We start from the raw sequence: 21,157 nt of genomic DNA on the forward strand, positions 1-21,157 counted from the left end.
ATTGCCTTCAGAACATTTCTACTGTAGTTACCATAGAGACCAGGAGGGTTCAAGGAAGCCTTGAGCAGGCTTTGACCATACTTGGTTAGCTACATAACCTCAGCATGAACTGGGTGTATGTTTACATAATGAATCAAAGATTAAACTAATTAAATTAATCTATGTATTATATTACGAGGAGCTAATTATTATTATTTTTTCATTTGCTATAGCTGACCTGTTACAACCTTTTGAGGCTGCTGAGTGCAAGCAAGGACATACTAGCATACTAGGATATAAAGACAAAAGGCACCATAAAAGAAAGATACATGCTCTTCATAATAGGTAGAAAATTATCACATCTAATCTGCATTACTATAAAATGATCACTGTATAACCAAATTTACTATTTAGATGCATTATTAAGAACTTTTTAGATGTGTAACGTCTCAAATTAATAGTTGAAGAAAGTCAATCATCAAATCATCACCTTGCTTCATTCAGTATAAGCACTGGGACAAGGGTGAAACCTCAATATTTGTACTGTCTTAGTTGAGTAACCGGGTAATTCATCATCGAGAAAGTGTAAACTTACTGTACTTTACTGTGGTTTTTAATACTACCCTACTTTGGCTGGGTTTCATAATGAGGAGAAACAATAACTTCAAAATTCAGCACTTTCAGTGTGGTACCATATCTAGACATATATTTATAGTTTTGCCTTTACACTCTCTGTTCTTTTGTCCACATCCAGGTCTGCCTATTCCAAGAAGATGTATGTGTCTTTTCAAAGAAGCTTTGGGAAAACATTGTTGGAAAGTATTGGTTCGAGTAAGCACTGGAAAGAGTAAATGCGAGAGCAAACAGCCTCATTTTTATTTTATCTAGGTATCTATAGAGTTTTTTTTTTTTTTTGTCTTTGCTGCGTCAGTGAGGGAACTGCAGGAGCGGTTGTGAGCCTCTGACTCCATTAATAACTTGTGCAGTGGGGACCTATTATGCAAGTCCTGAAACCTGAGAGCCAGTCACCTGCTCTGCTACCTGAGCCAGGGCTCAAGGGACGGAGGAGGAGAGAAGAAGGGTAGACAGCCTCATTGAGCCGCCTGCCTGAAGGACTAAACTCATATGGATAAGGCCTTGGGTGCTGCTGGAAGCTCCAGAGATCCCTTGTGGGTGTTTTTTAACCAGCATAACTAAACCAGAGGCCTGTGTGGGGAATGAATTAACCGCGAAATATCAAGATCCACTGAAGCATGTCTAACAGAGCTGTCTGTGTTAAAGTTCTACCAAGGACACAGGCTCACCTTCTCCTTTCATCTGCACAGCATATTCAGCTCTTAACTCTCAGACAGTTAACATAAGCTCAAAGGGTCATTTATACAAACATATTGACTGAGTCGATGAGTTCTGCTCTGCTCCTTGATCCCCTGTCAGCTGAGAGGAGTTTTCTACCGGGGCTTGAGAAAAGACCACAGAGCTCTCTCAGCTACTCTGTGACTGCACGCACGGATGTGTAACACTCCTGGCTGAGTGCTGTGGCTTCTGCTGAAAGAAGTGGATATACAGTATCTGAGTATCTAGCAACACTTGATGTCTTGGCCTTGACACTCCGCGTTATCAGGTAAGAATGCTGCACAATATGTGCTGTAGGGTTCGGACAGTAGATTCAGAATTGTGCTTATTTCTGTCTGTAATAATTGTATCTATTTTTAATTGTAACTGTAAGTCAAACATGATGACATATAATATGGGTAAATACAACATATATTACTAAATATGCATAAAGAAGTTGTATAATAATTGCTAAATATAAGTTTGCTGGATATAATAAGGGTATATGGTAAACCACTTCGGGTTAGGGGTAGGGGTTAGGTCTCGGGTTTTCAGCACCAGCAGATAGCAGATAATTTAAATAGTTGATGTAGAGTATTAATAGGTTGTTCTTGCTGTCTCAGATGGGGTTAAATGTGGAATATTACTCGAGGCTCCTAGTATGTTTTCCTACTGTGAATTCAAACAGATTATGGTCCATGTGACCACATTCCAGTGACCCTTAGTCAGGACTGTTACATCACGCTTGACTCATTCTGATGAATCTTTAAAATACAGAAAGCCAGTATGTAACTGCTGCAGATAATAGCAAGACTCATATATGTCATCTTAATAATCCATCCTCTGGCCAACAGCAGAAAGTAATTTAACCTCACATCAAGAGCACATTTGAAACTGAACTATAGAGGTAAATATTCCTTGCACAAGAAGTCATTTCAAGACATTAGGCATCAAAGCTCTCATAGGTCAGGTTTCTCTTCATTAATATTACTGCAGGTACAAAGGACAGTGTGCAGGGAAATGAAAGACATTGTGAGCATAAAGTAAAAGGCCAAGATAATGAGACTAGTCCATGACAAAAATAACCTCAGCCAACACCAGCATGCATGACAGATCTGAATACCAGCATTTTGTCCCAGAGCTCCTTCAGCAAGCCTCATTTCAACACTGGCTGTGCTGATGGGTTTATCTCTCATATACCCACAGCTCTGCACAGCCTGTCTGCTTTCTAACCAGCTGTAGGTCCCATGGCCTCCCTCTCTGTTCCTTTCACTGTCAGGAGCACAAAGGTTTACTCAATCACTGTTTTCCATGCATGCAACAATAAGCATATGGTCACATCAGCCAAGTGCAAACCCCTTTTCACTCTCTACATGCTGTCACTCTATCTGTCTCTCTCAGAAACACACACTCGGTTTCTATTTTCCTCCATACTGTACACGCCCAGCATATTTTTCTCCATCTCACGCATTGGTGCATTGGGAGGTTAGTTTACTTATATAAGCTATAAATCAGCAAGCAAATCAAATGAAAAGACCAAAAGGAACAATGTGTCTGTTTCTCAATACATTCTCTCAGATCCAAGGCCTTTTGACATAAATCTTTTTTTTTATGGTCACAAATATATAAATATATATAAATATAAATATAATATTTTTAATAATGGTTATGTAGTTTCCTAAAACAGCTGCGCACAATACATTTTAATTAAAACTACAAACAGGACTAAACAATTTGATTTATTGGGGACTATTTTCAGTCAAATAGGCTAGCAGCTGCAACAAAACCTGTACCTTGTAATGAAGAAACATGTCACTTAGTGCAACACAGTTTGTTTTCGTATGACTTTTAGAGTTTAGAAGGCTATTATCGTGCATACAGATGGGTAAAAAAAATGAAAGGAAAAATCTATAAAGAATATTTTCTCCTTAAGATGTTTACCCCAAACCTCCAGAATAGCTTCAATGCTCATACTCTACTCAAGTATATACCAACACACCAACACATTTCCTCATTCAGTGTTTTGATGATAGCGGTGTGGAGAGCTGTTTAACACCCAAATGTATTCAGTAGAACTGACCTCGAAGGCCATACAGTAGCTGATGATTCACATCATTTTCATATTTAAAGAATACAGTGAGTCCCCTTTACCTATGCAAAAGCATCTTCAATCGCCATATTTCCTTTCTCATTTACTCAAGTTTGTCCTTGAATTTGAAACAAACCTATACACTCGACTATGCACATACAATACATGCACATTTACGGTAGTATTCATTTGCATTTTCTAACACTGTACATACTACAGTATATGCTGTTTGATGTTAAAAATATCCATCTCTCTTTTACAACCCTCTCATTGTTTCAGTGTTACTCATTGTAGATTTTTTCATTCCCAATTTTAGGCCATACATCTTCCAGAGTCCCTGCTCATAGCCCCTTTCTCCCATAGATACAAACTCCTATATGCAACCGTCTTTTGTACAGTGCAACATTATAAAAATGTTGTTGTTTCTCCAATTATACTTGCTGGCTGAGCAAAAATAAATCAAAGGAAAAATGGTGTGAAACTGTGTATGTATAAATTTCTATTCCAGTGTTGTTTTTAAGCCTACATTCCCATCCCATGTGACTCACCTCAAAGTGGGGCACGTGGGCTAAACGTAATTACTTTTCTTGTCTTGTATGCACTTTACCATTTATGCAAACATTTTAACAGGCCAACAACATGACTTCAATTGGCGAGGTGTCACTGTGACATTGTGAGACGGTGAATGAATGCTGTGAATGCTTGAAATATTTAAAAGGGTAAATTGTTTTTCCATTTGTTATAATCTTTGTTTTATTGACTGTAATAAAAACATCGGGCTTACCAGCTGAATTGAGAGCAGGGCGGTGTATCATGATTAAAAAACTGAATTACACTGAGTGGTGGATAAAATGAGTCGATAAGCCCCTTCCTTTGCTTTCAGAAACAATAGGCCTAAACATTTAACTGTTGTTTGGTGTTAGGGAATGTGCTAGGCAAGCAAGGCAGATAACCATGTTAGGAGAGTCATCATCAGCTGAGCCCGGGAGCAGAGAGGCAGAGAGAGAGATTTTTCTCCTGGTGCTGATAGGTGGGAATGAACATGGCTGTAAGCATGAAATAAATGATTAAATGATTAGGCGAAGTGAATAATGTGATATTGAAGTATAAGCAGAAAGACATTTTTTTCAGTGACAAGATAGCTGTACTTTTGTGATGAGTAGGTAAATCTAATAATTGTGTTTCAAGTTGAGGAGTGTCTTTGAAGTGCACTTCCCTTTTACTGTATATCATATAGGGGGTGAGCAGCTAAGTTGAAATCAGAGGCTGCTTAGCTCAAATGTATTTTTTTATCTTCCAATTTTCTGTTTCTGGCAGATGAAAAATAGAAGCGAGCTGGTCAATGTCAGTGGGTTTCCACAGTTGGAGATTCCCAAGCATATCGACGCCTGACATCAATGAGGTAAACTACCCTATTTACCCAAAGTCTTATGACCTACAGAGTTATTATATAATGCTTTTGCAATTGCTGGGTGGATACATTGCTGCAATCTGTCTGACATACAGTGAAGTTAACCCTAACCCTTTTTTAAATGTATTGCTTGTTGAACAGTAGCTTTTTGAAATGTATTTCACAGTAATTTAAAAAAAGTATAAATTCTGTCAGAACTGATGTCTGAATATGTAACAAAATATTGCTACTTCCCTAATTGCACGATGTTTGATCTCTGATCTAATAAGGTCTTCAGATTTTCATTACTCTGGTTTATATTAAAGCAAGAGACAAAATTACTCATTAAGCCAAATTATATTTATGTAAAACTTTCCTGATATTTGGGTCATGAGAATGTGAGCCCGCACAAAAGCTGTTTGAGTAATATGTTTAATACTTTGCCTTCAAAACAAGGAGAAAAGAAAACAAAACGGTGTTTTGTGAAAACAAAAGAAGCAGGAAATGGTGTATAATTCAAGTATGTTCTAAGTAAAAACAGAGACTGGAAACAGGTCAAATCTGGATTGTTAATTTTGAATGCCATGGATAACGTGTCCTCAAGTGCTGCCCATCAAGTTACACATTGTCATGGCAACAGCAACAGATCAAGAAACAAGTCAAGCAAAAAAACAGATAATAAGTCCCCCCAACTACATCCCAGCGGCTAAACCCTTTGTATTTTCAGTCTTTCTTGGTTTCATTTGAGTTACAACATCTTTCAGTTTGCACAGTAGTCAATTGCACACTTTTTGTTGTTTTCTTTTCTTTGTCTTTTCAGACCTCAAGTAAGGACATCACTGCTTCACTGCACAGGAATGTCCTGTCATGGGGTGTGTGGAGGGGGCAAGAGGAGAAGGAGAGTGTATCCCTTAGAACAATAACACACTCTGCCTACTCTGAGACTGCAGACTGTGGATCTTGCAGTGGAGTTTCCAACCTTTTCAGGACTGCAAGTGTCCCAGATGTGGTGGAAAGAAGTCCAACGAGAACTTTTTCCTCCGTCACCATCGCAGCCCGGATGGTTTTGCCATCACGTTTCACCTCACAGGACCCCGTGTATCCATCTACTCCAACACAGCATGTGAAGATATCTCCACCAAAACTTCCAGAAACTTTCGGAGGAACCACCACAAGCAGAATGAGAGTGTCAAACTCCCAACCGGACGTGTGCAGACAGAATTCTACCATTGTGACGCCAAATGAGCTCAGACAGGCCCACTCACCAGCTGATGAATTGGCAGTGAGAGATCGAGGAAAGAGGAAAGTACAACTTGTACAACGCAGACCGAGCTACACAGAGGGTGACAGAAAGCAGGACAGAGGTGGCTCGCTTGTGAACCTGGTCTCACAGCCTTCCTACAGGTCTTGTATCCATCTTGAGTTGTCTCTGAGGTTCACTAGGTCTGTCATGTTTTTGGACAAGTCGCTTTCCATTTCCCTTGAGGAACTACAGGGAAGAAGAGCAAGTCAACCTACTTTGTACAGGTCCACCTTGTCTATTCGCCTTGGAGTTTCAACCTGCAGCAGATCCTCTACAGATAACAAACCAGCCAAAACAAATGAGGGTTACGGGAGATCCAGGGCACCCATGTTGGACCATAACAAACACATTGGTCGAGGGAGTGGTTTAGGTCACTGCAGAGACCCTCTATCAAAGCAACAGGGCCGTAAGGTCGAGAAAATAGCACCCACTCATGGTGTTCACAGCAAGGCTGATGATTCAGACATACAGCACCACAGCAATACTTTGGAATTATTGTCATTCAGAGGGCCAGGCCCCTCAAACACAAAGGCCGGAAGGCAAAAGGGGAATGCAGATGAGCCAGCCTTCCTTCCACGGAGCAATTTCAAGCACAGGCAGCACACTTCCAATATTGGCCCAGGTATGATTTTCATCACCTCGCTTCAGAAGTGAAACTCTAAAGTACCCATGCCAATTGATCTGTATTCATTCAGCGGCCCATAGATCCTTAAGCTATTGTAGATACGATCACATTTCCGAGGCGTAACAGCAAGTTGAATGTGGTACCAAGGTGGTCTTAGATGGAGAAAAGTTTCATTTGTTTCACTCTTCTCCTTACCTTTTCAATTGTACCTCATGGATTGTTACGCCCACCCACCATACTTCCTCTACTGTACATTCACATTGTTCAAACTAAATCCCCACTGGTGCATACATACTCGGTCCAACTGCAGATATAAATAGAGAACAAATACTTTCATTTATCCTCCTCTGACTTCCAACATTTCTATATAAGTCTTAAGTTAGTAGCTGCATCGGTGCATGTATTAACAAAATCTAAATTTGCATAATTTTAAACAACCTTTCTCCAAGTTTCCTTGTGCATAAGTAAGGACAAGATCAATGTTATACGAGGGCTATATTAAGAAATGTAATTTGGATTATGCTACTGAGAAGCTTATTGTTTAATTGTTTGTGGCACGCTCTCTTCAAATGGTATCTAACACAAAATACTAGTTCCAGTGCTACAGAATTGGATGTTACAGTGCATGATTGGTTTTCTAAAAGGTAGTGTAGGAGCCCCTGTATTTTGTTTGTGTTTGTGTATTATTCCTCCACGCCACAGGAGCTGTACTGTAAAGGCCAAGCCTGGCCTTGGATAAGTTCACGCCAATTTATCACAAGGATTGCTAATTTGGGGACAGAAGCAAACAGTTTGTGACTGTCTTCAGATGTTGTGGCTGTAATATAATATATTTTATGTTGAAACTTATTGAAACTGACGGAGGAGACGTGTAAGAAAACAACACCTTAGTATTGCTGAAGACATTTTCTTATACATCTAATCAATTAGCCAAATTAGCAGCGACAGGCGGCTGAAGTATAATTGTGTATGCCATCCTAAAGAAATCTTTTTCTTTCTAGAAATACACTTATCTGTTTTCTTGCCAAACGTTAGATGGGTAGATTAATATGGATGTACGTCTATGTCTGTAAATATGAAACTACAGCAATGCAGCAGTTACTTTAGTTACTTTAGTTTTAGCTTAACACTAAAACTTTTTACAGCAGACTGTTCAGCAGAAACAAAACCCAGCTATCAGCACCTCTTAAGCTCACTAAAAGACCTTTTTCACAGCAGCCATTCTGGACGAAAATAGTAGGGTAAGCACAGGTGTTACCAATGGCACTAATTACGGTTCCATTCCATTCAGGTCAAACGGAGTCAGGGTGCTGCCATGGTGCATTTTGGTTCTCTGGTACTACAATAAATGGAACGGAACCTTAATCAGTATCATTGGAAACACCTGCATGACTCTCTTTTTGGCTGCTGTGAAAAAGGTCTATTAACATGTTAACATCTCTTTCTTTAATCTGCACAAACGGCAAAGGGAAATTGACAAAATGCGGTTTTATGGAGGTTCATGTGACATCCTGGAGTCTCTAATGGAGGCACAGTAATCTCACAGTGATGACAAGATCAAGGACTGATCACTGCAACAGACCAAGAATTGGTCCAGCTAGCTGTGTCCCCCTGTTTATATTCTTTATGCTAAGCTAAGCTAATGGCTGATGGCTGTCGCTTCATATTTAAGGGACAGACATGATAGTGGTATCTATCTTTGCACCTTACTCTGCACCAGAAAGCAAATTATGGTATTTCACAAGTTGTTGGATAATTTATTTATTTTTTTATAAGATATTGTGCAGCAGCAAGGGAAAATAAAGCCATGAGACTCTATACATAATATACAGTATATTTATTGTATATGCAGTGAGTAGACATACACAGGCAGTGGATGTCACAGCCAGCAGGACTCAAAAAAATGTGATGTCTCTGCCTGCAGCAGTTTTAGAGTCTTACCTGCCTGCCTCCTCTGTTACATGGGCTGTCTCACGAAAAACAACTGCAACACAACACTTTAATTATTAAACCACTCTCTCCACTCATTACAACATTTGTTTTCTGCACAGTCCATTTCAGCCTTTGTTTTTTTGGCCTATATTTTCTTCTTTAAACTTTTGTTTTTTTTGCCCGGCACTTCATTTAGTCCAACACCTAAATGGCAAGACATATCCTGCGGCAGTAGCTTGGCTGGCGACATTACATTTTTGCGTGTGCTTCCTGAAGCATGTTATGACTCTCTGTCTACATGCTACATGGTCATGGCAGGGTGTTCAGTGGAGATATATATCCCTCAAATGGTAGAGGAATGGGGTTACAGGTGCAGAATGGATGCACTATCATCTTTTACATTATTCATAGGCCACACTCATGTTCCCTCTGGGTTTTTTCTCTCTATGAGTTGTCGGAGGCTGTGTGTGTGTGTGTGTGTGTGTGTGTGTTGTGTGTGTGTGTGTGTGTGTGTGTAGGTGTGTGTTAGGGTCAGTTTAAGGTCTGTTCATTTTCCTGCTTCTCCAGATCATAAAAGCTTAGATGGAACTCAAGAACATTGTGAAAATTGTGCTATAACTCAGTCTCAGAGGGGAAGAATACAGTTATGTCTGCTGTATATAAACACCAAACAGTAACAAATGACATCACAGTCTTTGCAACCCATTAACATTTTTTTTAAATGATGAGGACTGCCAAATTAAATTTTCTGGTCATTTCCCTTCTCTGTGCCTCTCAAGTGGACTCTAGAACATGGAGCAAGCGAGCAGGAAGAGACAAGACAGAGGAGCAACATGAACATGACTGTTCCACAGAGCCTCAGAAAGACTACGCCTTGGATAAGACCTGTTCCAGACTGAAGGCTGAATTTCTCAAGGGCACACCTAAGACTCTCAGCCTCAAGGTAGGAGCCACATTTCTGTTGCATTTTTGTTTTTAAAAAAATAACTTGTCTTTTAGGAAATATGGTAATTAAGGTAATCCTAAACTTATACTCAAATAGTTTGACCAATCATTTTTTCTGTAGCTTTTAGCCACATATCATGGACTTCGTCATCAGACTGAGTTTGTTATAAGTTGTTATGGAGATGGTGTCAGTTGTTATCAGGTGACCTGAGATGTATGTGGGGGAGGTCGTAACCTGTCTGTCTTCACTGGTGGTCTCTGGCATCAATAACAACTCAGCTGTCTCCATGAGCAAACTCCATTTGCTGATGAAGGCCAAAAGACATGGCTGAAAGCTCGGTAAATTTTCTATTAGGTTTTCCACCGATTGTACACAAATACATGATAACATAAAGAATCACAAAAAGGATCAATATCAGTGCAGAAGAAACAGACATATCATCTTGATTATACCACACAGTCGTTTTCCTTGTCAATACCTGGTGCCTACATTACCCACAATTCATTGAACTGCTGGCAAATAATGGTTTGACATACTAGTTGTAGCTAGCCTTAAGCTGCTTGCCTGAAGCAGAGATAAAGAGCAGACTATGAATGCCTGATAACCTTACAACTTTCTAACTCTACACGTCCAGATTTTTTTCATTTTTATATTTGTAGTCCTGAGACCCAGTTGACGCTGACTCAAGTGACATCAATTGAGGTAGCTTATAAGATTTCATGCAGCACCGTCTGAAGCCACAAAAGGCTTTACACAACTTTTTTTTTTCACATATGCAGTAGTGCTCCTCAAGACCTATAAACAGACTTTGATGTGTAAAATCCCTTTAAGTGGATCTTGTGCTAAGAATTTACAGTTTTATAACATATATGCATGAGTGTGGCGGTGTGTGTGTGTGCGCGCACATAAGGCAACAAGACAATATTGCAAGGAGTTATTTTTCCTATTGAGAACATTTTTAAGGCTGTCAGTTGTGACATGGATCATTTTATAAATCATTAGATCATCAAATAAACCATTTTATGCAGGTTCAAGCTAAAAATGAATCCCCAGTACCAAATTGATTTTCGACTTGTTCCGCTGGTTTTGATCCATCAAAGCTGAGAACTATCAAAGTGGGGCAGCCGAGGATCCAAATGCAACAAATAATGGTTTCACTAAGTACAAAGCCAAGACTGGCAAACTAAAGGTCAATTATGGAGTCTGAAAATGCCATGAGAAGGACAAAGTTTATGATAAGATGTGGAGTAAGCGCAGCGTTCGTGCCATATGTAACTTTTAAAACTTTAGGAATGATATATTAGACTATTTCAATTAAGGTTTCCCACACGGAGAATCTCTGTGATATGTGTTTACTCTGTGATAGCAGCGGCAGCATCTCTTCAGGGGTGATTTTTATATTTGGAGACATTTTTGCTTGAGTTGGTGTTTGTCACAGTCTGCCAAGTAGAGGGGGGAATGAAAGAAAATCTTTAATAATGACATGACCTTCAGTTCTTTTTTCTTTCCTTCTTCCTTTTTTTAATTATCTCAGTTTTTCTCCCCATCCAGTTAATGTAACATGATTTATCTCAGGCTGTGAGGTGTAAAGGTGTGTGAGGCTTTCTAAAGGATTCAGATCCCCCTGTGAGTGAAGCTGTCTTACCTTTATCCCCACAAAAGCCGAGCATAATATTACCATGTTGCCTACACCTCCTAGCTATTACAGGGCTGTGAAAGGATTCTCAAAGGTTAAGGAATAGATTAAGCATATGTTCAGAGTAGATTTGAACCTAGTGAAGATGTATTTCTCTTTCTACAGGATTAGTGTTTATGAGTTGTATTGTACTTGTCCTACCTACAAGCAGCTCACTGTATACATGTGTCTCCCCGTCCCAGGAGGCTTTGGAGCTCTTCAGGCCAGATTTCATCAGCCGATCTCAGGGTCGGGTGAGGAGGTTGGAACAGAGGGCTCTGAGAAGGAGAGAGCTGCAGGACTCCAATCCAGACCTGGTGCAGGGCCTCAGGGAGGATCGATTCAAACAAAAGAGGAACTGCACCACACCGGATCCACTTAGCGGTAAGTGGAGCTGAATAACTCTGCCTGAAACCTGGAAAATCACAGTTACACCATTCAGAAAAATACAATTTCGTCTCTCTGGCCAATAGGCAATCAATCAGAAGGGTTCTGCTGTCAAAGCTCCCACTGATGACAACTGCATACCAACAGCTGTAGGTCAATACTGTGGGAGTTGTGGAAGTGGAAGTATGGCATTCCCGGTGGTAATGACAGCAAAGCAATACACAATCTAGTACTTTGAGATGCCTCCCAGGAGTCAGTCCAAAGCAAGCCCTCATCTTCTTCATCAATCTTTTACCATCTGTGATCTGTTGTTGCAGCACTTCTGTAGGGACTGACACATTCATCAAACCCTTGGATTGTTGGGATTGGGACGAAGGCTCCTTCAGTCAGTGTGTAGTTTCATAGAAGAATTTTTAGCCTCAGACATACACTGGGAAATATGTAAATGAGGAATCTGTAGTCACGTCATACTGAAGATGTTGGCTTTTAGAGGAACTACGGACTTTTTCTGTAATAATTCATGTCAACCTCAACAACCTCAGATGGTCTGTAGAAGAAAAGGGAGGAATTTTACATATAATTCTGCTTTTACTGCTGTGGCAATTATCCAACTTTGCTCTCTGGTGGCCATTATCTAGTATTGCAGGTCAGTTGAAGCATTTTTCTCTTTCAGCAAAGCTCAGTATGCAGGGAATACACACAGATTGAGACCAAACGTGTCCGGAATATAATGATCCCTAAAATACCTTCTTTTTTTTTATTTGTTTAAACTTTGTTTAAACCACATGAAACTGGATTGTAGCCAGAAATCAACAAAATACAACAAAAAAGCATTTGTCATATAGAAAAAAAAGAAAGCATCATACATATAAATTCAATCATAGAGATCAAATCTAATCAAAATGCAAAATGCCTAGTTTAAACCAGTATTTTTCAAAAAATGCCATCCTGCAAGGCAAAACAATTTCCTGTAATTCTACGGCTGTCAATAAATATGAAGTAAACTTTTCATTGAAAACAAACACGTGACATAATATTACATTTCGCGTTACTGAGTAACATAGTACTTTTTAAAATTGTTGCAGTACTGTGACACTCATAGAGGTAGGTGTAATTCAGTGTCAGTGTCTTGTTCATCTGTCTCTCAGGCTCTGACAGGACTTTATTCAGTTCAAGTGAGCACAGACCACATCCCCACATTTCTCTCAGCAGCTTTAATTCGGCTGTTTGATTCTCTGTCTGCTTTATAAAAATATGAGGTTTCAAAAGCTAGACAGGGAATTTGATTAATTCTCCACATAGTTCGGGTGATATCAGAGTTCATTAAATGCTTTCTGATTATACCAGCATGATCACTGCAGATTGTTTGCAGCTATATTTCTTTATAGCGTAGCGGACATCTGACTGCTCGTAGTAAAACATTAATAATGTCGGGAGACAAACCGCTTCAGGTAATCAAAGGGCTCCAACTTAGTTTTGGAAGGTTATGGAGAAGTCACGGGATTGGGCACCTTGAATAGCTCACACTGGTCTCTCTGACTGAAGTCTGAAGTCTAATTATGAACACAGAGTCTTGGTGCTGTTGACCTGAGCAGCAGCACTCTGACAATTCACTTCAGTTCAATCTCTGAGCAACAGAATAGTCAGACATAATAGGGCTGGATGTGGCTGTGTCTGAAAAAGAGAGATCACACACAGCCCTCAGTGTTCATTAACATAAGATTCATTTACATATTAATTCTTATTTGTTATTCCTATGTGTTTGTGTGCATGTGCATCTTTGTGTGTGTGTGTGTGTGTGTGTGTTTGTGTGTCCTAGATAACCTTTTCAAGCCTAGAGAGAGGTCTATATCAGGCAGAGAGATGCAGCTGAGGTCCAGACGGTGAGTTCTCCAGACGATGTCACTCCATCTCTCCTCCCTCTTTGTTTTGTTTTTGTCTTCTTTTCAGAACAATCCATCAAGCTTGTTTGTCATTTCTTGTCTGCCATGCATGCAGGTATGTGCACAAACACCATGCACATCCACACACCCACATACTGTATGGATACAATAGATGTTTGATGTCCAAATGTCTTGACAGGAGATATGAGCTACCCTCTGTATACCTTATCTCTCTCTTTTTTTTTCTTTCTCGCCTTATCTGAAAAGGCACACCTGATCAGATGATGGCTGCCCATTGTAATTTTTTTTCAAAAGCAACACTATCTGACTTGGAGGATCTCTTAACAAATTGGCTGTGGTTGTGGGAGTGAAAAAGGGAGTCTGTTTATCAGTGCATCCAGGTTTTTGCTGGCTGTGGTCTCGCTAGATAATACCTTGTCTCTAGTATGCCAATTCGTTGGCACAGCTCAGCCACCCTCACTCTCTTCTGATACCATATTCCCATGCCCTGTATGAATTTGCCTTTTTTGTCTGTCTGTAGGATTTACAACAAGCTGCCAGAGGTGACAAAGAAAAAGGAGGAGGAGAAAAAGAGAGCTGTATCAGAAACCAACAGACTGCGAGCAGAGGTCTTTAAAAAGGTAGATTTGGGATTTATTTTTGGTACCAAAGCAGTTGAAAACATTGATTCAATAGAATGAGAAACACAAACAATCTTGTAACAAAAGAAGCTTAATATCCCAAACATAAATATCTATTTATAACACTGTGGTTCTGAAGTGCTGTTTACCACTGCACCTAAGTCTAATTTTTAAATTTGAATGTTTTTTTTGTTTTTTTTGCAAAGAATAGTGTTAATGAGTTTTTTTTAGATGTTAGTCACTGTGGCCTCATCACACTTATTTGTCACCTGGCAGTGACAGGTGGGTAAGATTTCTTGATTTTTTGCTTTCTTTTTATTGTTTATTGTAAAACAATAATACAGACAATTCACCTTCCACTAAACAAGGCTGACCACAGTTACCTTATTATTATGGGTGAGAATAAGAAATGTTCAACACAGTTATATTTTTATCTTATTTTATATCTTTGTCATTTTGTTTTCATATGTTTATCTATGCTTTCACATTCATAATCTAAAGTAAATTATAATAAACTTAAATACAACTAAACTATAGTGCTGTGAATTTTCCATACCTCTTTGAGTTGTAAATACATAATATCTATATGATGCATACCTATCATATGTAAATATAAGCGTAAGTAAGTGTAATTCAAAGGAGAGTCTCTTTAAGTAAGCATCGTTCATAAGGATAAATGAAACATGGCTCGATTGCCATCCAGCAGAGGTCACTGTTTGACTGCTAAAGCCAGATCCTCTTTCATTTATCACATTGGGCTATCATCCAGAGAAACGTGCATTCAACATTTAGGTTCATTCATTTTCATCGTGTGCCTTTTGAGTGACTGATGTTTTCTTCCAAATCAAATCTGGAAACTTTAAAGATTCTTCTTCCCATCACTCATGCCAACCCTGACTGCATCACAAGTAGGCCCATTTGACTCTCAGTACCACAGTGTGATTGTGGTTTTCAGCACTGTACAATGCTCACACAGCAACAACTCAGTATTACTTATTCTGTGTCCTGCTGACATGATGCATCGGACGTTCTTCAAACAGGCAGTATCGACATCCTCTAACAGTGAGGGGCATGTGGCAAATGAATGATATATTTAGGACATGCAGTGTCAGACAGATGCATTCAGCTTCACTTGGAGTGAGCCTCCACTCACTGCCCTGTTATAACCTAACCACAACAATCAATTCACTGTCAGGTGAGAGGTGAAAAAATGTGAAGAGATGTGTCTTGATCAGGGCATCTTCAGATATTGTGTGTGTGTGTGTGAGAAAGTGAGAATGAGAGTGTTTTTTTTTTTATTCGAGATGGTTGGCTTCTCTCTCATCTGCCAATCTTTAAGGAAACTGGGAACTCTTTTTGTCTTAGGCCTCCAACAATTTTCATTTTTAAGCAGTGAATCTGCAGTGAATCATGTGTGGTGCTGACACAGCCAACAACTATAGAGCATGTCTCAAATGTCTCTGTGAGGGAATATTTCATTTCTTGGGGAAATGGAGCAGGCGCAGTTTTTTACAATGGCAGTGTTACCTTGCCACTTTTCAAATGAAACTATTAACCAGGCTCAACCATGGTGAGATTGGGAGAAAAGGAGTGTGTTCCTCCCCGATAAACGCTGAGCCGTGTGTGCTTTTTCAGAGGCCTCTTTTTTTTTTTGTCAGAAAGTCTCCAACACACACAGAAAGGCAGAGGCCATAGAGGAGTCCAGAGGGGTCTGATATTTTGCGGGTTACTGGGTGGTTGGTTTTGAATGCTGGTTGAAATTAGATTCCAGCTGTTAGGTAGAACTGTAAGAGGAAGGTGATTGCATAGCTGGGCGTTTGGTCAGATAGCAGGTTAGAAATATTCCCCCTGCCTGGTCTTGGGCACCTCAAAGGTGAGGCTGATGGAAGTGAAAGCCAGTTTAGCAGCAGGAGTCGCTCCTGTATGATGCAGAGCTACTCTTAAGCGATTCAAGGGAGGTCTGAATGCTTATAGGTGTGTTTTTGAGACACATTTTTGGGTTGAGGTTGTTCATTGGTCTTTTTCTTGTTTTGCAGAGACTTCTGGACCAGATCCTGCAAAGATAAATGGAAGACACTAAAAAGGCAACTGGGGTTAATTAACTGACCATTCTTGGCTCTTCACTTCACGCAATTACTATCAATTACATACTGTATTAAATATGACTTTGTATTAAATTCAATTAATCTGCTTTGCAAAGGCCAGGCCTGTACAAATGTGTTCATTTAATTAAGGCTCAGATCCTATTTTAGTCTTGCTCTTTGCGTCCTGAATGCTATACAGTGCAGAGAAATGCACTTAGAAACAAAAATTTGCTGACATTGTCAACACAGTTTTACAGTTGTCAGGGTGACAGGAGGACACATTTCTTTATTTGTCATCAGTATTTTTCAGGCATTTTATTTCACACCTAACATACACGTTTAGATATTTCTGCTTGTACCACAATGGCAGATTATAACAAAATAAATAATTTTGTTTATACTATAAGAATATTCTATGAAAATTAGACGTGATATTCATAAGCGCAGCCTTCCCACCTACCACAGATGAATTCATAATTGATTAAAGACGTGTTTGACAGCTGAAATATTACAGCAGTGGAATTGTTATCTGTCTTCTCTGCTCAAATTGACACCGGGTGATTATATGCAATGCAGATGAATGATATAATTTTGCTCATTTATTTTCCAATGATTTGATTCTTTACGTACAATCTAATTTTCCACTAATGTATCTCAAGTATCTCGAAATGAAATAAAAGTATTCCAAGGACATTCTGTGTAGAGGGAGTGTCATTTTCCAGGAAATTGAGTCTCAGTGCTTTGAGCAAAGCACCTTGACTCTGTCATTGGTACAGTACACTGTAGGTGTTTATGAACTGGAAGAGGGGAGAACCATGTTTCGTCATTGGCTTCACGTCTGCCTCCAGGGCTCTGGAGCCTCCCATCCGGAACAGTGGAATTCCAAGCTAATCGAACTCAGGAGACACGCAGCGCCTGTGAAAGGGGCCTTTGTCACACTGCTCCAAACCAGAGATGACATTGTAATAAGAGAGGAGACTTCTGAACACTGCCTGGGACCAGAGTCCACATATAGCCTGCAAAGGTGACTGACATCTCTGTGGCATTTAAACAGAGCCTGCTGGGATGAGAAGAGAACAGTGGAAGGACATGTGCCGCAGGTCTCAGACAAGCTCACTGCATATATACATACTGTTGCGGCAGACTTTTTGGTGAGCGGGTTGCTCTGCAGTAAATACCGACAGTGATTCAAAATCCCAAACAAAATGCTAGGTTCAATTTTCAACGGAGGTTGAATTTTAGTCCAGTTCATTCTCCTCCAGTGTTAAAATGATGGAACAACTGCCATGTACTTGCAAGGTTCTTACATTTTGCAAGTAACATATGTACTAAATGCTATTATCCACTGACTTTACTGATGGCAGCAAGGCTATTTTCTAAGAGTAATCCACATGGGAGAACTGCTCCTCTCCTGCCATGTAGGCTGGTTCCAGATGATGAGCAAAGACTGACAGGCAGTTTTATATGAGGAGAAAGGTTCCTGTCAGTCAGCCTCTCTCTCTCTTTGAGGCATCATGTGTCTGTATGTCACATTGCTATATCCACATAATGTGGACTATGTGCTCTGAGGCCCCCTCGACTGGCTTTCCACTGGCCTTGACTGACTCAGATGCCCCGAGGGTGGCACTGATATGCCTGGCTTAGAAAGAAGAACACTAGCTGAGCTTACAGGGATAATTGTGTATATTGAAGAAGGGCCAGTGATTGTAAGTGTTAAGTCATTAGTCATTTCACTGGCACTCATATTATGTGAACATCTAGCCTCATGGACATCTCTTTCCAGCAGTGGCTCTGTGTTGCAGGATTGTGAGTGTAGCATCGATACAAAGAATATTCACAATTGAAGTCTACAATATTGTATGTGGGCAACAGGGGGTCATTCAAAAACACAGAATTTGTCAGTAACAAGTGAACAACAGAAAATGAGGGTGATTTTTAGGGTGTACATTTTACTTAAAGAGAAAATGACGATACACAGATACACTGTGGGATTTTTAAGGACATAACACAATCAACTCAGGCATAGCGCTGTAATTTTTTCCTTTTCTTTGCTTTTTGAAGCCTCAGTGGAGATGTGGAGTGAACCGAGGCCTGAGCAGAGACATCTGTGACTTTTTTGCCTGCAGCGTACACACACTAAAAAAGATTAGACTAAACCAGGTAGCCTGTGCAAAACACAGATGGGGCCATGGTGATGACAGTTTGTCTGTGTGTGTGTGTGTGTGTGTGTTTTTTTGTGTGTCTAGACACAGAGATAGAGAGAACGAAGAGACAATCTCAGCCCAGGGGTATTGCAAAAATGAGGGTTGACTCGCCATTTTGATTTTTAAATGCAATATTCAAACAACAATTCAATCAAGTGCTTTCATTTCATTTCAACATTACAGCTTTTTAATCATAACAAATCCATGTTGTACAGAGAAGCATAGTGCAAACACGCGGCTTTATTTCAAATCTTGTTTCAGTGTTTTTCATAAGAAACTTTTTAGCGGGAACTTATTGGGTTAAAAGCTTAACATTTTTTGAAATGTCAACTTGTAATCACATCAGCGTACATGCATACATTTCATTCCACACAACTCATCACGGTATTTCACACTACATTTTCCAGCAAATTACATCCCAAGCAGTGCCATAGTCAAAGAAGGTATAACTGCCAAGGGAAGTGCCCTTTTCAAAGTGTGTTTTTTTTTCTTCTTGTTATTACTTGTTTGTTTCCCTGAGGCTGAATCCATCACGTCTTCGAAAGAGTGAGTTAGGAGAGAAGTCGATCATCTTAATCCACTGTGGTCCGACAAGATAAAAAAACAACACAACATTTCAGCACATTAGAGAGCAGTTGAGACTGAGCCAGAAGGACATGAGGGACTGAAACAAGAAGATATTAATCAAAATTATCAGCTGTATAATATGTTTGGCAATTATTTATAACACATGTGATTTTAATATGAAGCCTTATGTAGTGTTACACCTCTATCTACAAAGATTGGATGTTATGATTGGCGCTTAGTTTATACAACTGACAATAGGAAACACACAAACAGAAAAGAAGAAGATGATGAGGAAAAGGAAGAGCAAATGTTCATGAATAACTTACTAAAACAGTACTAGTACTAAAACAAAGTTTATCTTCTAGGAAAGTTATAATGTTTTGTTCCCTCTCTTCAATCCATTATTTGCTAAAATGATGATGTGTCTCTTGGATAAATGCAGCATCCACACTTTCTACATATAAATAAACTTCCACATATAAATAAATATATGTATTGTACATACGGTGTACACATTACAAATGTAATTTTGAAAATGTACATAGCTTTAACAAAGTCCAGTGTGTAAGAATTAGGAGTATTTCTTTGCAGGAATGGAATACAATATTCATTAGTATGTTTTCATGAGTGTATCAGTGTAGTATAAGAATTGTTGTGCTTTTGTTGTCTTAAAATAAGCACTTTATATCTACAGAACAAGCGGGTCTTCTTCCTTTTTGTACAGTAGCCCAGAACAGATGAATCAAATCAAACACTCATCTAGATCTTTAGCTTTTTTATGAGAATCTTAAGTTTTCCCTGCATGCTTGGAAGGAGTGGGTGAGACATGGGAGAGTATTCATTTGGTTGCAATCTGCAACTTCACTGCTAGGTGCCACTAAACCCTACACACTGCACCTTTAATACTCATCAGTGTGCGTTTACACTTTGGATTTTTTTTTTAATATGAAATAACTACTAACTGTCTTCGTGTTAGGTGAGTCAATGAGTGAAAAGTTGTTTAAAATCCCTAAATTGGATTTGGCAAAGTAGCTAATTTGGATGTGATATGTGTCCGGCTTTAGGACCCAGCAGAGTCTGAGGCGCACATGGCAAAGTGTGGCTGCTCCGGTACGAGAGAGGAGATGGTGTCTGCTCCAGTACTCCCAACATCCTCTCACTCTGTCTTTCCACCGCTCCTTGCCATTCCCCGATCACATGAGGAACACGTCCACACACACAAACATTGATCTGACACGTGTGTTTGTGCGTTTCTTTCCCTCTGAGCGTTTGCCCACCAGATGTCCAGTGCTGGAAGGAAAAGTTTTTTGACAGCTTCTTTTCTTGCAATGACAGCTTGCCGCATCTCATAGGACTCTTGGTGGTGAAGCTTCTTCTTCTTCTTCTTTCTTTTTTTTTTTTCCATCCCCTCCCTGTCTTTTCCCCTCACTTCACCACTGTGAACTGCTTTGACCTGTGTCTCCATCCTGCACGGGTCGTGCTGCATTAATAACACAGTCTGACCGGTGCGCTTTCCCATCCCCCGGCTTCACTCCACTGAGCCCGGGCATCATGAGAACCTGGAGGCGGCGGAAGAACTTTGCCTTTCTGATCTTCGTCCTCCGCGTCTGGTGCCTTTCCACGGCAGCAGAAAATGCTGACAGCACGGTTCACAATACACAGGAAGGTGAGTTTGCAATATAAATAACAACATGTGTGTCATAAGTCACCTGTGAGCCACAGGACTGGTCAACTGAACATGAATTTTGAATTGAATTGAGTGAATTTCATTCATATTTCATTAGGACACATACAGTGGAAGTGGCTCTGTGTTTATAATAGGGTTAATTCATAGGTAATAATAGGTACCTTGTTGCAGTTTACAGAAATAACAATATTTAAAAAGACAAATCTTTTCAGTTCATTGAGTTTCTCTTCTCTCGCAGCCCTTTTCATTGTCTTGCTGTGCATGTTACATTTGGGAAATGCAGAGGAGGGGACAGACTTTAGATCCATCTTTCTGCTCGGATGGAACAATAAAGGGAAGTGTGGACAGATGAGTTTAACATGCAGGAAGATACTATCTATTGACCTGTCAACCTATCTTTAGGTTGTAAACATAAACCAAACAGGATGTTATT

General features: G+C 39.7%; 2 protein-coding genes across 3 annotated transcripts in view; both read left to right on the forward strand.

Annotated features, from left to right (window-relative positions):
* Positions 1-933: 933 nt before the first annotated feature.
* On the forward strand, positions 934-16,950 carry LOC104929733 (uncharacterized). The gene is made up of 8 exons (XM_019269284.2): positions 934-1,600; positions 4,718-4,802; positions 5,611-6,715; positions 9,430-9,593; positions 11,475-11,655; positions 13,478-13,541; positions 14,083-14,182; positions 16,219-16,950. Exons 2-8 carry the CDS (start codon positions 4,743-4,745, stop codon positions 16,246-16,248), a joined length of 1,704 nt encoding a protein of 567 aa, XP_019124829.2. The 5' UTR covers positions 934-1,600; positions 4,718-4,742; the 3' UTR covers positions 16,249-16,950.
* Positions 16,951-20,041: 3,091 nt separating this feature from the next.
* Positions 20,042-21,157, forward strand: part of adam12b (ADAM metallopeptidase domain 12b) — a 74,097-nt gene continuing 72,981 nt past the window's right edge. For both annotated transcript variants that reach the window (XM_019269315.2, XM_019269316.2), the window contains exon 1: positions 20,042-20,703. In XM_019269315.2, the coding sequence (XP_019124860.2) occupies positions 20,589-20,703 (115 nt within the window). In that variant the 5' untranslated portion in view covers positions 20,042-20,588. The remainder of the gene's footprint in view (positions 20,704-21,157) is intronic.

The sequence above is a fragment of the Larimichthys crocea genome, chromosome III (genome assembly GCF_000972845.2).
Source record: "Larimichthys crocea isolate SSNF chromosome III, L_crocea_2.0, whole genome shotgun sequence".
In the NCBI taxonomy this organism is placed as follows: Eukaryota; Metazoa; Chordata; class Actinopteri; family Sciaenidae; genus Larimichthys; species Larimichthys crocea.